The following is an 18,242-nucleotide window of genomic DNA, read 5'->3' on the forward strand; positions in this document are numbered from 1 at the left end:
GGTGTGTGGCGGGTGGCAGTGTCTGCAGGGGTAGGTGTGTGGCAGGCAGGTGTGTGGCAGGGGTAGGTGTGTGGCAGGGGTAGGTGTGTGGCAGGGGTGGGGTGTCTGGCAGGGGTAGGTGTGTGGCAGGGGTAGGTGTGGCAGGGGTAGGTGTGAGAGGGGTAGGTGTGTGGCAGGGGTAGTGTGTAGGCAGGTGTGTGTGGCAGGGTAGGTGGGTGGGAGTGTGTGCAGGGGTAGTGTGTGGCAGGAGGTGTGTGTGGCAGGGGTAGGTGTGGCAGGGCAGGTGTGTGGCAGGGGTAGGTGTGTGGCAGGGGTAGGTGTGTGGCAGTGGTAGGTGTGTGGCAGGGGTAGGTGTGTGCAGGGGTAGGTGTGTGGCAGGGGGTAGGTGTGTGGCAGGGGTAGGTGTGTGGCAGGGGTAGGTGTGTGGCAGGGGTAGGTGTCTGGCAGGGGTGGTGGCAGGGTAGGTGTGTGTGGCAGGGTAGGTGTGTGTGGCGGGGTAGGTTGGCAGGCAGGTGTGTGGCAGGGGAGGTGGCAGGGGTAGTGTGGCAGGGTAGTGTGTGTGGCAGGGGTAGGTGTGGCAGGTGTGTGGCAGGGGGAGGTGTGTGGCGGGTGGTTATGGGCAGGTGTGTGGCAGGGGGTAGGTGTGTGGCAGGGGTAGGTGTGTGTGGCAGGGGTAGGTGTGTGGCAGGCAGGTGTGTGGCAGGGGGAGGTGTGTGGCAGGTAGGTGTGTGGCAGGGGCAGGTGTGTGGCAGGGGTAGGTGTGTGGCAGGGGTAGGTGTGTGGCAGGCAGGTGTGGCAGGGTAGGTGTGGCAGGGTGTGGCAGGGGTAGGTGGCAGGGGTAGATGTGTGGCAGGGGAGGTGTGGCAGGGTAGGTGTGGCAGGGGTAGGTGTGGGGCAGGTGTGGCGTGGGTAGGTGTGTGGCAGGGAGGTGTGTGGCGGGTAGGTGTGTGGCAGGGGCAGTGTGTGGCAGGGGCAGGTGTGTGGCAGGTGTGTGTGGCAGGGCAGGTGTGTGGCAGGGTGTGTGGCAGGGGTAGGTGTGTGTGGCAGGGAGGTGGGTAGGGTGTGTGGAGCAGGGTGGGGTGGGGCAGGTGTGGAGGCAGGGTGCAGGGGGGTGTGGCAGGTAGGTGTGGCAGGGTAGGTGTGTGCAGGGGAGGTGTGTGGCAGGGGTAGGTGTGTGGCGGTGGCAGGGTGGGCAGGTGTGTGGCAGGCAGGGGGGTAGGTGTGGCAGGGGTAGGTGTGTGGCAGGGGTAGGTGTGGCAGGGTAGGTGTGGCAGGGGTAGGTGTGTGGGCAGGGGTGGGTGTGTGGCAGGGGAGGGGTGGCAGTGGTAGGTGTGGCAGGGGTAGGTGTGCAGGGGTGGGTGTGGCAGGGGTAGGTGTGGGGGTGGGTGTGTGGCAGGGGTAGGTGTGTGGCAGGGGTAGGTGTGTGCTAGGGGTAGGGTGTTGTGGCAGGGGTAGTGTGTGTGGCAGGGGTAGGTGTGTGGCAGGGGTAGGTGTGTGGCAGGGGTAGGTGTGTGTGGCAGGGGTGTGGGTGTGTGGCAGGGGGTAGGTGTGTGGCAGGGGGTAGGTGTGTGTGGCAGGGGGTAGGTGTGTGGCAGTGGTAGGTGTGTGCGGGGGAGGTGTGTGTGGCAGGGGTGGGTGTGTGGCAGGGGTAGGTGTGTGGCAGGGGTGGGTGTGTGGCAGGGGTAGGTGTGTGGCAGGGGTGGGTGTGTGGCAGGGGGTGGGTGTGTGGCAGGGGTGTAGGTGTGTGGCAGGGTAGGTGTGTGGCAGGGGGTGGGTGTGTGGCAGGGTGTAGGTGTGTGGCAGGGGTAGGTGTGTGGCAGGGGGTAGGTGTGTGGCAGGGGTGGGTGTGGCAGGGGTAGGTGTGTGGCAGGGGTAGGTGTGTGTGGCAGGGGTAGGTGTGTGGCAGGGGTAGGTGTGTGGCAGGGGTAGGTGTGTGGCAGGGGTGGGTGTGTGGCAGGGGGTGGGTGTGTGTGCGGGGTGGGTGTGTGGCAGGGTGGGTGTGTGGCAGGGGGTGGGTGTGTGCAGGGGGTAGGTGTGTGGAGGGGTGAGGTGTGTGTGGCAGGGTAGGTGTGTGGCAGGGTAGGTGTGTGGGGGTGGGTGTGTGGCAGGGGTGAGGTGTGTGCAGGGGTGGGTGTGTGGCAGGGGTAGGTGTGTGGCAGGGGTAGGTGTGTGGTAGGGGTGGGTGTGTGGCAAGGGGTGGGGTGTGTGGCAGGGGTAGATGTGTGGCAGGGGTAGGTGTGTGTAGGGTGGGTGTGTGGCAGGGGTAGGTGTGTGGCAGGGGTAGAGTGTGTGGCAGGGGTAGGTGTGTGGGGGGTTTGTTGTGTGCAGGGGTAGGTGTGTGGCAGGGGTAGGTGTGTGGCAGGGGTGGGTGTGTGGCAGGGGGTGGGTGTGTGTGGCAGGTGGGTGTGTGGCAGGGTGGGTGTGTGTGCAGGGAGGTGGGGTGTGTAGCAGGGGTAGGTGTGTGGCAGGGGTGGGTGTGTGTGGCAGGGGGTAGGTGTGTGGCAGGGGTGGGTGTGTGGCAGTGTAGGTGTGTGCAGGGGTAGGTGTGTGGCAGGGGGTAGGTGTGGCAGGGGGTATGTGTGTGCAAGGGTAGGATGTGTGGCAGGGGTAGGTGTGTGGCAGGGGGTATAGGTGTGTGGCAGGGGGTAGGTGTGTGTCAGGGGAGTAGGTGTGTGGCAGTGGTAGGTGTGTGGCAGGGGTAGGTGTGTGGCAGGGGTGGGTGTGTTGGCAGGGGGGTAGGGGGTGTGTGCAGGGGTGGGTGTGTGGCAGGGGTGGGTGTGTGGCAGGGTGGGTGTGTGTAGAGTGGTGGGTGTGTGTGGGGTGGGTGTGTGGCAGGGGGGTAGGTGTGTAGCAGGGGTAGGTGTGTGGCAGTGGTAGGTGTGTGTGGCAGGGGTGGGGGTGTGTGCAGGGGAGTAGATGTGTGGCAGGGGTAGATGTGTGGCAGAGTGAGTAGGTGTGTGGAGGGATAGATGTGTGGCTGAGGGGGGGTAGGTGTGTGGCAGGGGTGTTAGGTGTATGGCAGGGGTAGATGTGTGGCAGGGGTAGATGTGTAAGGGGTAGATGTGTGGCAAGGGTGTAGATGTGTGGCAGGGGGTAGGTGTGTGCTAGGGGGTAGATGTGGTGGCAGGGTAGATGTGTGGCAGTGGTAGATGTGTGGCAGGGGTGGGGTGTGTGGCAAGGGGTGGGTGTGTGGCAGTGGTAGGTGTGTGCTGAGGGTGTAGATGTGTGTGGCAAGGGTAGGTGTGTGGCAGGGGTAGGTGTGTGGCAAGAGGTAGGTGTGTGCCAGGGGTAGGTGTGTGTAAGGGTAGATGTGTGGCAGGGTAGGTGATTGTGGCAGTGGTAGGTGTGTGGCAAGGGGTGGGTGTGTGTGTGGCAAGGGTAGGTGTGTGGCAGGGGGTAGGTGTGTAGCAGGAGTAGATGTGTGGCAAGGGTAGGTGTGTGGCAGGGGGTGAGTGTGTGGCAAGGGTAGGTGTGTGCCAGGGGTAGGTGTGTGGCAGGGGTAGATGTGTGTGGCAAGGGTAGGTGTGTGGCAGTGGTAGGTGTGTGGCAGGGGTAGATGTGTGTGTGGCAGGGGTAGGTGTGTGGGGGTAGGAGTGTGTAGCAGCAAGGGTAGGTGTGTGGCAGTGGTAGGTGTGTAGCAGGGGTAGATGTGTGTAGGGTAGGTGTGTGTGGCAGTGGTGAGGTGTGTGGCAAGGGGTAGGTGTGTGGCAGGGTAGGTGTGTGGGGTAGGTGTGTGGCAAGGGTAGGTGTGTGGCAGGGGTAGGTGTGGCAAGGGTAGATGTGTGGCAAGGTAGGTGTGTGGAGGGGGTGGGGTGTGTGGGGGTAGGTGTGTGGCAGTGGTAGGTGTGTGTGGCAAGGGTAGATGTGTAGCAAGGGGTGGGTGTGTGGCAGGGGTGGGTGTGTGGCAGTGGTAGGTGTGTGTGGCAGTGGTGGGTGTGTGTGGCAGGGTAGATGTGTAGCAAGGGTAGGTGTGTGGCAGGGGTAGGTGTGTGCTAAGGGTAGGTGTGTGTGTAGCAGTGGTAGGTGTGTGGCAGGGTAGATGTGTGTGGCAAGGGTGTGTGGCAGGGGTAGGTGTGTAGGGTAGATGTGTGGCAGGGGTGGGTGTGTGGCAAGGGTAGATGTGTGGCAAGGGTAGATGTGTGCCAGGTAGGTGTGTGGCAGTGGTAGGTGTGTGGCAAGGGTAGATGTGTGTGGCAAGGGTAGATGTGTGAGGGGTGGGTGTGTGGCGGGTGGATGTGTGTAAGGGTAGGTGTGTGGCAGGGGTAGGTGTGTGTAGCAGGGTAGATGTGTGGCAGAAGGGTAGGTGTGTGGCAGGGGGTAGGTGTGTGGCAAGGGTAGATGTGTGCAGGAGTAGGTGTGTGTGCAGGGGTAGGTGTGTAGCAGGGGTAGATGTGTGGCAGTGGTGGGTGTGTGTGGCAGGGTAGATGTGTGTGGCAGTGGTGGGTGTGTGGCAGGGTAGATGTGTGGCAGGGGTAGGTGTGTAGCAAGGGTAGATGTGTGGCAGGGGTAGATGTGTGGCAGGGGTAGATGTGTGGCAGTGGTAGGTGTGTGTGGCAAGGGTAGATGTGTGGCAGTGGTAGGTGTGTGTGGCAAGGAGTAGATGTGGCAGGGGTGGAGTGTGTGCCAGGGGTAGGTGTGTAAGGGTAGATGTGTGAGGTAGGTGTGTGGCAAGGGGGTAGATGTGTGGCAGGGGGTTAGGTGTGTGGGGGGTAGATGTGTGGCAGTGGTAGGTGTGTGGCAAGGGTAGATGTGTGTAAGGGTAGATGTGTGGCAGGGGGGTAGGTGTGTGGCAGTGGTAGGTGTGTGTGGCAAGGGTAGATGTGTGGCAAGGGGTAGATGTGTGGCAGGGGTAGGTGTATGGCAGGGGGTAGATGTGGCAAGGGTAGATGTGTGGCAGGTGTATGGCAGGGGTAGATGTGTGGCAAGGGTAGTGTGTGGCAAGGGTAGGTGTATAGCAGGGGTAGATGTGTGGCAAGGGTAGATGTGTGTGGCAGTGGTAGGTGTGTGTGGCAGGGGAGTAGGTGTGTGGCAGGGTAGATGTGTGTAGGGTAGGTGTATGGCAGGGGTAGATGTGTGTGGCAAGGGTAGATGTGTGGCAGGGGTAGGTGTATGGCAGGGGTAGATGTGTGCAGGGTAGATGTGTGGCAGTGGTAGGTGTGTGGCAGGGGGTAGGTGTGTGGCAAGGGTAGATGTGTGGCAAGGGTAGGTGTGTGTGGCAGGGGGTAGGTGTGTGGCAGGGTAGATGTGTGGCAGTGGTAGGTGTGTAAGGGTAGATGTGTGGCAGTGGTAGGTGTGTGGCAAGGGGTAGATGTGTAGCAGGGTAGATGTGTGTGCCAGGGGTTGGGTGTGTGGCAAGGGTAGGTGTGTGGCAGGGGTAGGTGTGTGTGGCAAGGGTAGATGTGTGGCAGTGGTAGGTGTGTGGCAAGGGTAGATGTGTGGCAAGGGTAGATGTGTGCCAGGGGTAGGTGTGTGGCAGTGGTAGGGTGTGTGTGGCAAGGGTAGATGTGTGGCAAGGAGTAGATGTGTGGCAGGGGTGAGGTGTATGGCGGGGGTAGATGTGTGGCAGGGGTAGATGTGTGGCAGTGGTGGAGGTGTGTGGCAGGGGTAGGTGTGTGGCAAGGGGTAGATGTGTGGCAAGGGTAGGTGTGTGGCAGGGGGTGGAGGTGTGTGGCAAGGGTAGATGTGTGGCAGGGAGTGGGTGTGTGGCAGGGGTAGGTGTATGGCAGGGGGTGGCAGGGTAGATGTGTAGGGGTAGGTGTGGCAGGGTAGGTGTGTGGCAGTGGTAGGTGTGTGGCAGGGGTAGATGTGTGGCAGGGGTAGATGTGTGTGGCAAGGGGTAGGTGTGTGTGGCAGTGGTAGGTGTGTGGCAGGGGGGTAGGTGTGTGGCAGGGGTGGGTGTGTGGCAGGGGGTAGATGTGTGGCAGTGGTAGATGTGTGTGTGGCAGGGGTAGGTGTGTGGCAGGGGTAGGTGTGTGGCAGGGTAGATGTGTGTCTGGCAGGGGGATAGATATCTGGCAGGGGTAGGTAGATATCCGGCAGGTTGTATATTAAGATAACTATATAAAGTTAATCCTAGCATAAGTTAATACAACAATGGGTATTTAATCCCAGCTTAAATCTACCATTAATATCTAACCATCACCCCAACAATGGTATAATTAATCCTGTGTTAAGAATCATGGTAGACATTTTTTCAGGTTGTAGCACCATGGTAACATAAGCTTGCTGGTCTACGTGTCTGCTTCTTGGTGTTGACAGAGCCACTGGTGCTGGGTAGAGCTGACTACAACACAGCATGACCTTGGGTTAATACTGTATGTTAACACTGGGTCACGCTGTCTGGCTCTACGGGTCAAGATCCCACCTTAACCTTAACCTAAAACCAAATTTAACCTAACCTAACCTAACTTAACCTTAAACCAAACCAAACAGGATATTACTAAAGAAAAAAAAACATATTCAACATACTTATTTTGTTTATTTATTGTTTTAGTTTTCCTATTTGTTTTTTATATTTTTTATACGGTGGGACATTGACTTTAGCATCGGTGGGGATAAAGAGTGTTAGTTGTCGGGTTTGGTGGCAGGTATTATTAAATTATCATATATTTTATTTATTTGGCAGTGTGTTAGTTTGTCTGTTGGTGTTAATCAGTGTTAGGTTCTGTTAACACACTTAAACTGGTGAACGTTCGAGTCTGTTCAAAAATATCGTATTAATTTTACAGTTTTGAGCAGACTCGTTATTAAAACATATAGACTGTTGTAGCAGCACTAAGTCCAAGCCGTGGCCATAGTGTCTCGCCTCTCGTCCGAACACCTCCTAATTATAATCACCTCCATTAACTGATAAATTCTGGTGTTCGTGTTTATTGGCCCAAATTATTCGGTTTGAGTACATTGCTTAACCTCTGTTCTATTAACCGAAAGAACATTAACGAGGATATTTTCTTGTTATCTACGGGCGCATTAACCATTATATAAAGCATAACCCAGCTGAGTTAATGTAGAGATATGAAGTAAAAGAATTAAAGTATCATTGTCATTAACTATTTACTTAATTAAATTGTTACATGAGTTAAGTTACCTGTGCACTGACTGACACCTGCTGACGTCATCATGAAGGTGGCGCCATTAACCATAAGATCCACCATTAACCATAAGACCCACCATTAACCAAAAGACGTACCATTAACCATAAGATCCACCGTTAACCAAAAGACGTACCATTAACCATAAGACCCACCATTAACCATAAGACGTACCATTAACCATAAGACGTACCATTAACCATAAGACCCACCATTAACCATAAGACCCACCATTAACCATAAGACCCACCATTAACCATAAGACCCACCATTAATCATGATCACCGTTAACCATAAGACGTACCATTATAAGACCACCATTAACCAAAGACGTACCATTAACCATAAAACCCACCATTAACCATCAGATCCACCATTAACCATAAGACGTACCATTAACCATAAGACGTACCATTAACCATAAGACGTACCATTAACCATAAGACGTACCATTAACCATAAGACGTACCATTAACCATAAGACGTACCATAAGACCCACCATTAACCAAAAGACGTACCATTAACCATAAGACCCACCATTAACCAAAAGACGTACCATTAACCATAAGATCCACCATTAACCATAAGACGTACCATAAGACCCACCATTAGCCAAAAGACACACCATTAACCATGAGACCGACCATTAACCATCAGATCCACCATTAACCATAAGACCCACCATTAGCCAAAAGACACACCATTAACCATAAGACGTACCATAAACCATAAGACGTACCATTAACCATAAGACGTACCATAAGACCCACCATTAGCCAAAAGACACACCATTAACCATCAGACGTACCATTAACCCACGAGAGAGCGGGACACTACCTACCACCGCCTGTTTAAACACCTACATTCTCAACAACAACAAAAAATCTCAACGTAGTCAGAGAGAGAGTCACGTCAGATACAAAATGGCGTCAAAATAAGCCAGTGACTCGATTTTAATGGAGTAACATCACGGGATCAGATTAATAATGAGAGGAAAATTAATTATTGACTTGAGATGTTTTGAGAATGTACGTACAGTGTATTAAGTGTTACGATGGTTTATTGGTTGATGCATCTACACCCACCTACACCCTCATACACCTTCCTACACCCTCCTACACCCACCTACACCCTCATACACCTTCATACACCAGTCTATGCCTCCCTGCATCCTCCTAAACCTTCCTACACCTTCTACACCTTCCAACACTCCCCTACACACCTCCCCACACCCTCTTACACCTCCTACATGTTCCTACACCCTCCTACACTCCCTACATCTTCCTACACCTCCCTACACCCTCCTACACCCTCCTACACCTCCCTACACCCTCCTACACCCTCCTACACCTCCCTACACCCTCCTACACCCTCCTACACCTCCCTACACCCTCCTACACCCTCCCCTCCCCACACCCTCCTCCTACACCCTCCTACACCTCCCTACACCATCCTACACACACCTACACTCACCTACACCCTCCTACACCTCCCTCCCTACACCTTCCTACACCTCCCTCCCTACACCTCCCTACACCCTCCTACACCTACCTCCCTACACCCTCCTATACCCAGTTAATTTTTCTTACATTCAGTTAATTGTACACCCTGCTGTACACCTGTATTTATTAACTAAGATAATATGTCTTAAGTGTTACTGTTGTACTCACTGTGTTCTTTTCTCCTGATAAATTTTATACAGTATATTAGGTTTTATACAGCTCTAAGTTCTCTTTTATCACAACCTTCTAATACAATCTTTTAATATTTCTGGTTAGTTTTCTTTTAAACTTCCATCATATTTCTGGTCTTGTATCTAAATTAACACATTTTTACCCTGACAATTTTTAATTAGTAAATATATATTCATTATTTAGAAGGCATCATTGTTTATTGTTATTTTTACTATGAATTTGAAGATATTTCCAGAAAACTGTAATAATTAATTTTTATTTTATTTTGTAAAATCAATTTAAACACTTAACTGAACTGAGTTATATACGTATATATATATATATATATATATATATATATATATATATATATATATATATATATATATATATATATATATATATATATATATACAGTATACTGTATTATAAGACGGTCAACATTGGCTCACGCACACACACACACCGGTCAGGAGACATTACAGAACAGACTCTCCTGGCTGGTGTTAAGTGAACTTTAAGGTAAAGTCTCTTATCACCATAACGTTTTGTCTTAATTCAACGAGTTAGTCTCTCTTACATCTTTATTTACGAGAAATAATGAAGGTATTAATCTGTGTCGTGGTAACTGACTCATATTAACTGTTCAACAATAAATTCACATTAATTATTTGATATAATCTGCTTATTAAATTATTATAATGAATTTCAACCATTTTAGACCATTAATAATGAACTAAACCAACCAAAACAATACCAAGTTCCATTATTATGATCCTTTTAAAACACTGTATCACACCACCTACAGCTCCTCCTCCCCCCCTCCCCTCCTCTCCCTTCCCCTCCATCAAGCTGTCACGTAGTCAACCTTTTATGTTAATTAAAAAAGCTTATGTCGACTCCAGCAGCCTTTATATAATTTATGAACAAGGTCATAAAAAATAATAAGTTATGGTGTAATGGCCGCCTTACTACTGCTTCTTCTTCTTGTTCTTCTCCCAACTCCCCGGCACAGCAGCAGTCTCAAAAGGTAAACAACCAACCAAAACAGCTGAGTCTCTCCCTGTGTCGCGCCAACACCTTTACACTAACTACTGCACTACCACCGGCATCTGATTGGCTCATTCTTCTTAACCTGAAAAACGCAGCAAAAACTTCCTGCAGAATTGGCGGGAAAAAAATGCCGGGAAAAGTACCGGAAAATTTTTTTCGGGAAAACGTGGCGGGAAAAAAATATCGTTCGCACGTACATATTATTTTGACAGTAATCATTATATAGCAAAAATAAGTTTGTTATTTATATAAAATTTTAGTCATTAATTATACATAAGACTTAAGGGATAATTGTTCATGCTGTGTTCTGGCGGAACAATAAATTACTGTTACTTCTGGCAGCAAAACTCGTGTGGCAGCAAGTTGTGTTATACAAATAAGATATCAATGAACGTCTAGTTTTGTCATCGTTCACTTAATTGTGCCTTGTTACGTTTGGTTTCTATCAGAAGGTTTATTGTATTCAGCCAATCAGAGCCGGGGGTATGCTAGTGTAAACCTGTTGCCGTGGTGCAGGACAAGAGGGAACCAGGCGGGGGGGCGACATCAGCGACCAGCTTGGCTCAGTGTGGTGGCGGCGGCGTTCCTCTAACTCACTTTTTACCGCTAACTGCTCTGCATTTTTAGTAAATTGGTCGTACAGTTAGACGCTAGAATCACTTGTGTGAATAAAAAGTCTCTAAACTGTTGTCCTGATAGCTCGGTGTTCGCACATTCGCCACTTTACTTAATGAACTAAAGTGTCCACATCAGGGTTTTTTGTGTATGTACAATCGCATGTTTAAGTAAGAAGTACAATTTTAATTCTAAGATTTTTTTCTAGAATTATGCACTTTACTTAATAGATTTAAAATATACAAGTAGTATTAAACATTGTATCATAAAGCGGCCATAATGACTTACACGAACGCCACCAGCCACACTAACGCATGGTGACGTCACACCCTAGACTTCTCGCATGCTTGATAATGCCTCTTAGATAAGTGTGGACTAGACACACATCGCCTCAAGATGCTGGAGACTTTTTTTTCAACTAATTAATCAGATGTGAGGTAGTTTAGGAAATGAATTTATCACTGGAATTTTTTTTTGTTCTTCGTTACGCCAGAGAATTCACTTTACCCAAACATCCTCCAAGCTATTTAATTTTTTTTAACCATTCCCGTCTCCAGTATTTACTATTGCATGTCACACTTGATATCAGCCCTTCATTGTGCAAAGCTTGAATAATTTTTTACTAAATATTGTTGTTTATAGATGATAATATATTTCTCGGTAATTCTGTTCCATATATTTGTCCGCCCTGAGTGTGTGTTGACGGTCGTGGGAGGATCTGTACGTGCACACACACACACACACACACACTGCTCAGACAAACATGCTAAACACAACGTTGTTCGCACACACCTTGTACACACACGTTGTAAACACACACACACACACACACCGAATACACACGCTGTACACAGAAAAACACTGCGCACACACTCTTTACACACCTGCTGTTACACATACGTTATAAACACACATGCTGTACACAACGCTTTATACACACACACATACACACACTGTGCACACATTGTATACACAAACACACTGCACATACATTGTTTACACACACACCCATGCTGTACGCAACGCCGTATACACACACATGCTGTATACACACGTTGTATACACACACGCCATACAAACATGTGCTGTATACACATGTATGCTGTACACACGCGCTGTACACATTGCACTTCCAATAATCCTTCAGAAAAATATAATGAAAATCGTTCGGGGTTTTTTTCGGGTTTTTTTAAACTATAAAACTTTCACACATTTTTTATACTATTTGCCATTTTAAGAAATTATCTAAATTTAAAAAAAAGTAAAAAATGGGCGAAGTTTATTATTTTCTTGGTTATTTTAAAACGGGAAAATTGTCATTTATGACGTGTTAATAATAATTAAAATATTCATCACTTCGATTATTTAACTGAATATGAAAACCTTTTAAAATATTGATGGAACAAAACATTTTCGCCACTCATTAATTAATTCACAAATAAACCGGTATTATATATTCCTGTTAAAGATGTTTTAAAATACCTTTTTATATATATATTGTAAGACAATATAATTTTCCCCTATAAATGATACCTTAATCATTGACCAACGCACGTGTGGCAGCGCCGCACGGCCAGCAGCACCAGACGTTGCCAACTAGCTGTATCTTGTTTTATTTAAAAAAATTGCTTCTGTGTGTTCTTAAAAGACAAATATTATAAAACTAGATCAACAGGTTATATATATATATATTTAACTGAAGACATACATATAAAGTTAAAATAAGTTTCTCCCAATAATATGGAACACAGATTGGAGGATTGCCAATTCGACCTGATAATCCAAATCTCTGAAATCTGAAATATAAATCACCTACATCTCTCTCTACCATACAAATAATTAACTAAATTCCAGCTTTTACATTACATATAAATTGCAGTAAACTTATTTAATAAGTTCTAAGGATGCATTTTATTGTTTTTAAATCATGTTTGCCGTACGATATCCTCCCCCGAGCATTGTTTACATCAGTCAGCGCCTCTAGCGGCCACCACCATAACTAACTTTCCCACCTTTTTTCCTCCTCCATAACACAACACTCCAGTGAATTTAAAAGGTACGACTCCTCATTTTATATATATAATGCTCTTATAATTATATATACTGTATATATTTCATTCATCTTTATCTAAGACCCGATTATCCGAAAACTCGATTACTATAACCCGGTTTTAGGTTTAAGAGTAAAGTTAACCAAATGTTGTGGTTATTTAAGAGATGGTTAACCACCAAGTTTAGGTAGTCATGATAGTTTTGTTCGGATAATCGGATTGTCTTTTTCTGCTAAATTTACTAATATGGTTGTGATTATCTTTCAGCGCTTTATTTATTTATTTCGTTTTGTGAATTTTATTTCATGCGTGTTAATAAGGCTATTATTATTATTATGTATATTATTATTATTAACGTCTGGTATTATTATTATTGTTATATTCATTTTTGTATTATTTATCATTATTATTATTATTGTTTTATTATTAATATTATTATTATTATTATTATTATTATTATTATTAGCTTTTGTACCTGTTTAATAAGTGACTTTCTATGTATTTTAATTAATTGACAATAATCATACTTTTTTGTACATTTTGCTTATAAGTTGGCATTATTTTTATCATAATTATTATACTTTATCTGCTTACTTTTATATACCTTTTAGTGTATCTCAAATTAATTATACTTTTCTCAGCATTTTATATATTTTGGTCATTGCTAAAGTCACATTCCGTTTTCTACGTTTATGTGAGGTGGATGTAAGTGTGGTATTTATTGTTTGAAACTAATATTATCTTGCTAGAGTCTTAAAAGTTTAGTGGCCATAAAACAAGAGAAAACGAGTCTCAAGCCACAGAAAACGGGTCTAAATTAACACCTCTGATAAACTGAAGAGTAAGAAAATGTTTTAGGCAGTACGAGTAATTGGTCACAGAATGGGTTTGGTCTATATCAAGTGAGAGACAGACAGACAGTCAACCAAACAGATAGTCTCCCACAAGATAGACAGAAAGAGACAGAGACAATCTCCCACAAGATGAGGTTGACTCAGGCGTCAAACAGACCATAAAATGGCTCCGAATTTCCTCTTTCATCTGCCTACACAACAGCTCTCCCTTCACCTCCCTTCTTATCTTCCCTCCCTCCACTTCCCTTCACCTCCCGCTCTTAATCTCTCTTAAGAAGGCGTTGAAGACGCTAGTGATAGCTGACAATCTTTATGGTCGTTTACACTAACGATACTGAGCTGCATCCAATATATCTGTTTGTTTATATATATATATATATATATATATATATATATATATATATATATATATATATATATATATATATAATTTGACCTGGAAATCTAAACCAATATGTAGTCTTAGACCAGAAAAATATATATTTACTAAAATACACATTATATATACCTACTTATGGCAAAGTAACAATTTATACGACACTTATACCCACCTCAATAAATTAGAATACGATCTATGGCAATTAGTTAATCAGCAACGAGCACCTGTGTCGTTGGTGTCCTGTTATTGGTCAACCAAAACGAGAGAGCGGTCAAAATAACCAATCATAATGCGAGAATTTCTATTAACCAATCACGCGGCAGGATCGTGTTCTTTGCACCTGAGACAGAAGAGGCAGATGGGTACTTTTTTGTGTTTTATTTCTGTATAATTATTTGCTTGATCTGTTTATAATTTGTGTTTTAATGTGTATTAATTAATCTTAGGCTAATTACTTAAGCGTAAAAACTTTAGATATTAAGTCTTGTTAATAGTAATAAAGATTATTAGTAGTTAAATTTAATATTCTTTTGGCGAGGTAGAATGTGGCAGTCTTCCCACACACTTAACAATTGACCTTTAACCTCAATGTCCTGTGACCTGTGACCAAAATGGCACCAAAATAACCCTCAGACTAACCTAACTATTCTCTTATCCGGAGGAGATATAACGTACCGGTGTCTTTAACAAATATCAAATAACTGAGTTGTCTTATTAGTTGTTGAAAGCCTGGCAGCGTAATAATGAATATAGTGAAGTACTGTATTAATATATTTACTTGAGGGTTCAGTTCACACATTATTTAACATAGTGTACAATAAATAAACGGGAAAAATAATATAAATGAACTCAGGAACAAAATTACATAAATGAAATCAATTGGAAGCTGCCACATTCATCCTCGGTGTTGCCAGACGTAGGATAAATATAGATATTCAGATATAAACTTCACAATATAAATCAAAATATTGTACAAAAAATGGCTTTATTTTTTCATAATAGATAAAACATTAAACAATCTAGATTAATAAAAAAAAAAACTTTATAAACTTTGAAGAATTTAAATATTGTTATGTAGTGTAGGCCAACTATTGTGTAGCATGTTCGTGTTAGTCTGTGAGAGTGTGGCTTGTTTCCACTGACACCACTAACACCATTATCACCACTAACACCATTATTACCACTGACACCATTATTACCACTGACACCATTATCACCGCTAACACCCATATCGCCACTAATACCATTATCACTGCTAACACCATTATCACTGCTAACACCATTATCACTGCTAACACCATTATCACTGCTAACACCATTATCACCGTTATCACCGCTAACACCATTATCACCGCTAACACCATTATTACCACTGACACCATTATTACCACTGACACCATTATCACCGCTAACACCCATATCGCCACTAATACCATTATCACCACTAACACCATTATCACCACTAACACCATTATCACCGCTAACATTATCACCACTAACACCATTATCACCACTAACACCATTATCACACTAACACCATTATACCGCTAACACCATTATCACTGCTAAAACCATTATCACCACTAACACCCATATCACTGCTAACACCATTATCACCACTAACACCATTATCACCGCTAACACCATTATCACCGCTAACACCCATATCACCGCTAACACCATTATCACTGCTAACACCATTATCACCACTAACACCATTATCACCACTAACACCATTATCACCTGCAACACCATTATCACCGCTAACACCATTATCACTGCTAAAACCATTATCACTACTCATATCACCTGCTAACACCATTATCACCACTAACACCATTATCACCGTAACACCATTATCACCACTAACACTATATCACTGCTAACACCATTATCACCACTAACACCATTATCACCGCTAACACCATTATCACCACTAATACCATTATCACTGCTAACACCATTATCACCGCTAACACCTATATCACTGCTAACACCATTATCACCACACCATTATCACCGCTAACACCTATATCACTGCTACACCATTATCACTACTAACACCATTATCACTGCTAACACCATTATCACCGCTAACACCATTATCACCGCTAACACCATTATCACCGCTAACACCTATATCACTGCTAACACCATTATCACTACTAACACCATTATCACTACTAACACCATTATCACCGCTAACACCATTATCACCGCTAACACCATTATCACCGCTAACACCACCATTATCACCACTAACACCATTATCACCGCTAACACCATTATCACTACTAACACCATTATCACCGCTAACACCCATTATCACCGCTAACACCATTATCACCGCTAACACCATTATCACCGCTAACACCATTATCACCGCTAACACCATTATCACCGCTAACACCTATATCTGCTAACACCATTATCACTACTAACACCATTATCACTACTAACACCATTATCACTACTAACACCATTATCACCGCTAACACCATTATCACCGCTAACACCATTATCACCGCTAACACCATATCACCACTAACACCATTATCACCGCTAACACCTATTCACTTACTAACACCATATCACTGCTAACACCATTATCACTGCTAACACCATTATCACCGCTAACACCATTATCACCGCTAACACCATTATCACCACTAACACCATTATCACTACTAACACCATTATCACTGCTAACACCATTATCACCGCTAACACCATTATCACTACTAACACCATTATCACTACTAACACCATTATCACTGCTAACACCATTATCACCGCTAACACCATTATCACCGCTAACACCATTATCACCACTAACACCATTATCACCGCTAACACCTATATCACTGCTAACACCATTATCACTACTAACACCATTATCACTACTAACACCATTATCACTGCTAACACCATTATCACCGCTAACACCATTATCACCGCTAACACCATTATCACACTAACACCATTATCACTACTAACACCATTATCACTGCTAACACCATTATCACCGCTAACACCTATATCACTGCTAACACCATTCATCACTACTAACACCATTATCACTGCTAACACCATTATCACCACTAACACCCATATCACTGCTAACACCATTATCACCACTAACACCATTATCACCGTTACACCATTATCACCACTAACACCATTATCACCGCTAACACCATTATCACTACTAACACCATTATCACCGCTAACACCATTATCACTACTAACACCATTATCACCGCTAACACCATTATCACCACTAACACCATTATCACCACTAACACCATTATCACCACTAACACCATTATCACCACTAACACCATTATCACCACTAACTTATTATCACCACACTAACACCATATCACCACTAACACCATTATCACCACCTATCATAACATCACCACTAACACCATTATCACCACTAACACCATTATCACCACTAACACCATTATCACCACTAACACCATTATCACCACTAACACCATTATCACCACTAACATCACTAAAATCATTATCATAGTTAGCACTTATCACCACTAGCACCATTATCACTACTAACACCACTAGCACCACTAACACCACTAGCACCACTATCACTACTAAACACCACTAGCACCATTATCACCACTAGCACCACTATTAGTTTTAACTATCACCATCTCCATCACTCTTAGCATCCTTATCATCACCATCACCAACTCTAACACCTCTAGCACCACTAGCACGCACCATCACCGCCACTACCACGCACCACCACCACTAGCACAATCACCACCACCACTAGCACCACCACCAGCACCACCACCACCAGCACCACCGCCACCACCGCCATCATCCCCACCACCAAAATCAACCAATAGCACCAGCACCTACACCACTAGCACCATCACCATTAGCACCACCACCATTAGCACCACCACCACCATTAGCACCACCACCATTAGCACCACCACCATAGCACCACCACCATTAGCACCTCCACCACTAGAACCACCATCACTACCACTAGTACCACCACATTACCAACACACTAGCACCACCATCACCACCACTAGCACCACTACTAACCTTGTGGCACCATTCCCTCTATAGATTGTGGTCTTCCAACGGCAACTCCAAGCCCCTGAACAGGTAATGTTTCCCTATTCCACCCAGCAGGGCACCTACCACCACCTAGCAGGGCACCTACCACCACCTAGCAGGGCACCTACCACCACCCTAGCAGGGCACCCCACCACCACCTAGCAGGGCACCTACCACCACCTAGCAGGGCACCTACCACCACCTGGGGAACCACCTAGCAGGGCACCTGCCACCACCTAGCAGGGCACCCACCACCACCTAGCAGGGCACACCTACCACCACCAGAGGGCACCTACCACCACCTAGCAGGGCACCCACCACCACCGCAGGCCTACACCACCAGCAGGGCACCCACCACCACCTAGCAGGGCACCTACCACCACCTAGCAGGGCACCCACCACCACCTAGCAGGGCACCCAC

The 18,242-nt window shown here is 45.9% G+C and overlaps 1 protein-coding gene across 1 annotated transcript in view; it reads left to right on the plus strand.

Moving 5' to 3' along the window:
* The window catches only part of LOC121853222 (acetylcholine receptor subunit alpha-like), a gene marked incomplete at its 5' end in the record, with an annotated part of 68,478 nt that overhangs the window by 31,279 nt on the left and 18,957 nt on the right, over positions 1–18,242 (plus strand). Inside the window, 3 exon segments of the mRNA XM_042347228.1 lie at positions 9,781–9,795; positions 12,478–12,489; positions 17,831–17,869. Of these exon segments, the coding sequence (XP_042203162.1) occupies positions 9,781–9,795; positions 12,478–12,489; positions 17,831–17,869 (66 nt within the window).

The sequence above is a fragment of the Homarus americanus genome, unplaced genomic scaffold (assembly GCF_018991925.1).
Source record: "Homarus americanus isolate GMGI-L3 unplaced genomic scaffold, GMGI_Hamer_2.0 scaffold50564, whole genome shotgun sequence".
Classification (NCBI taxonomy): Eukaryota; Metazoa; Arthropoda; class Malacostraca; order Decapoda; family Nephropidae; genus Homarus; species Homarus americanus.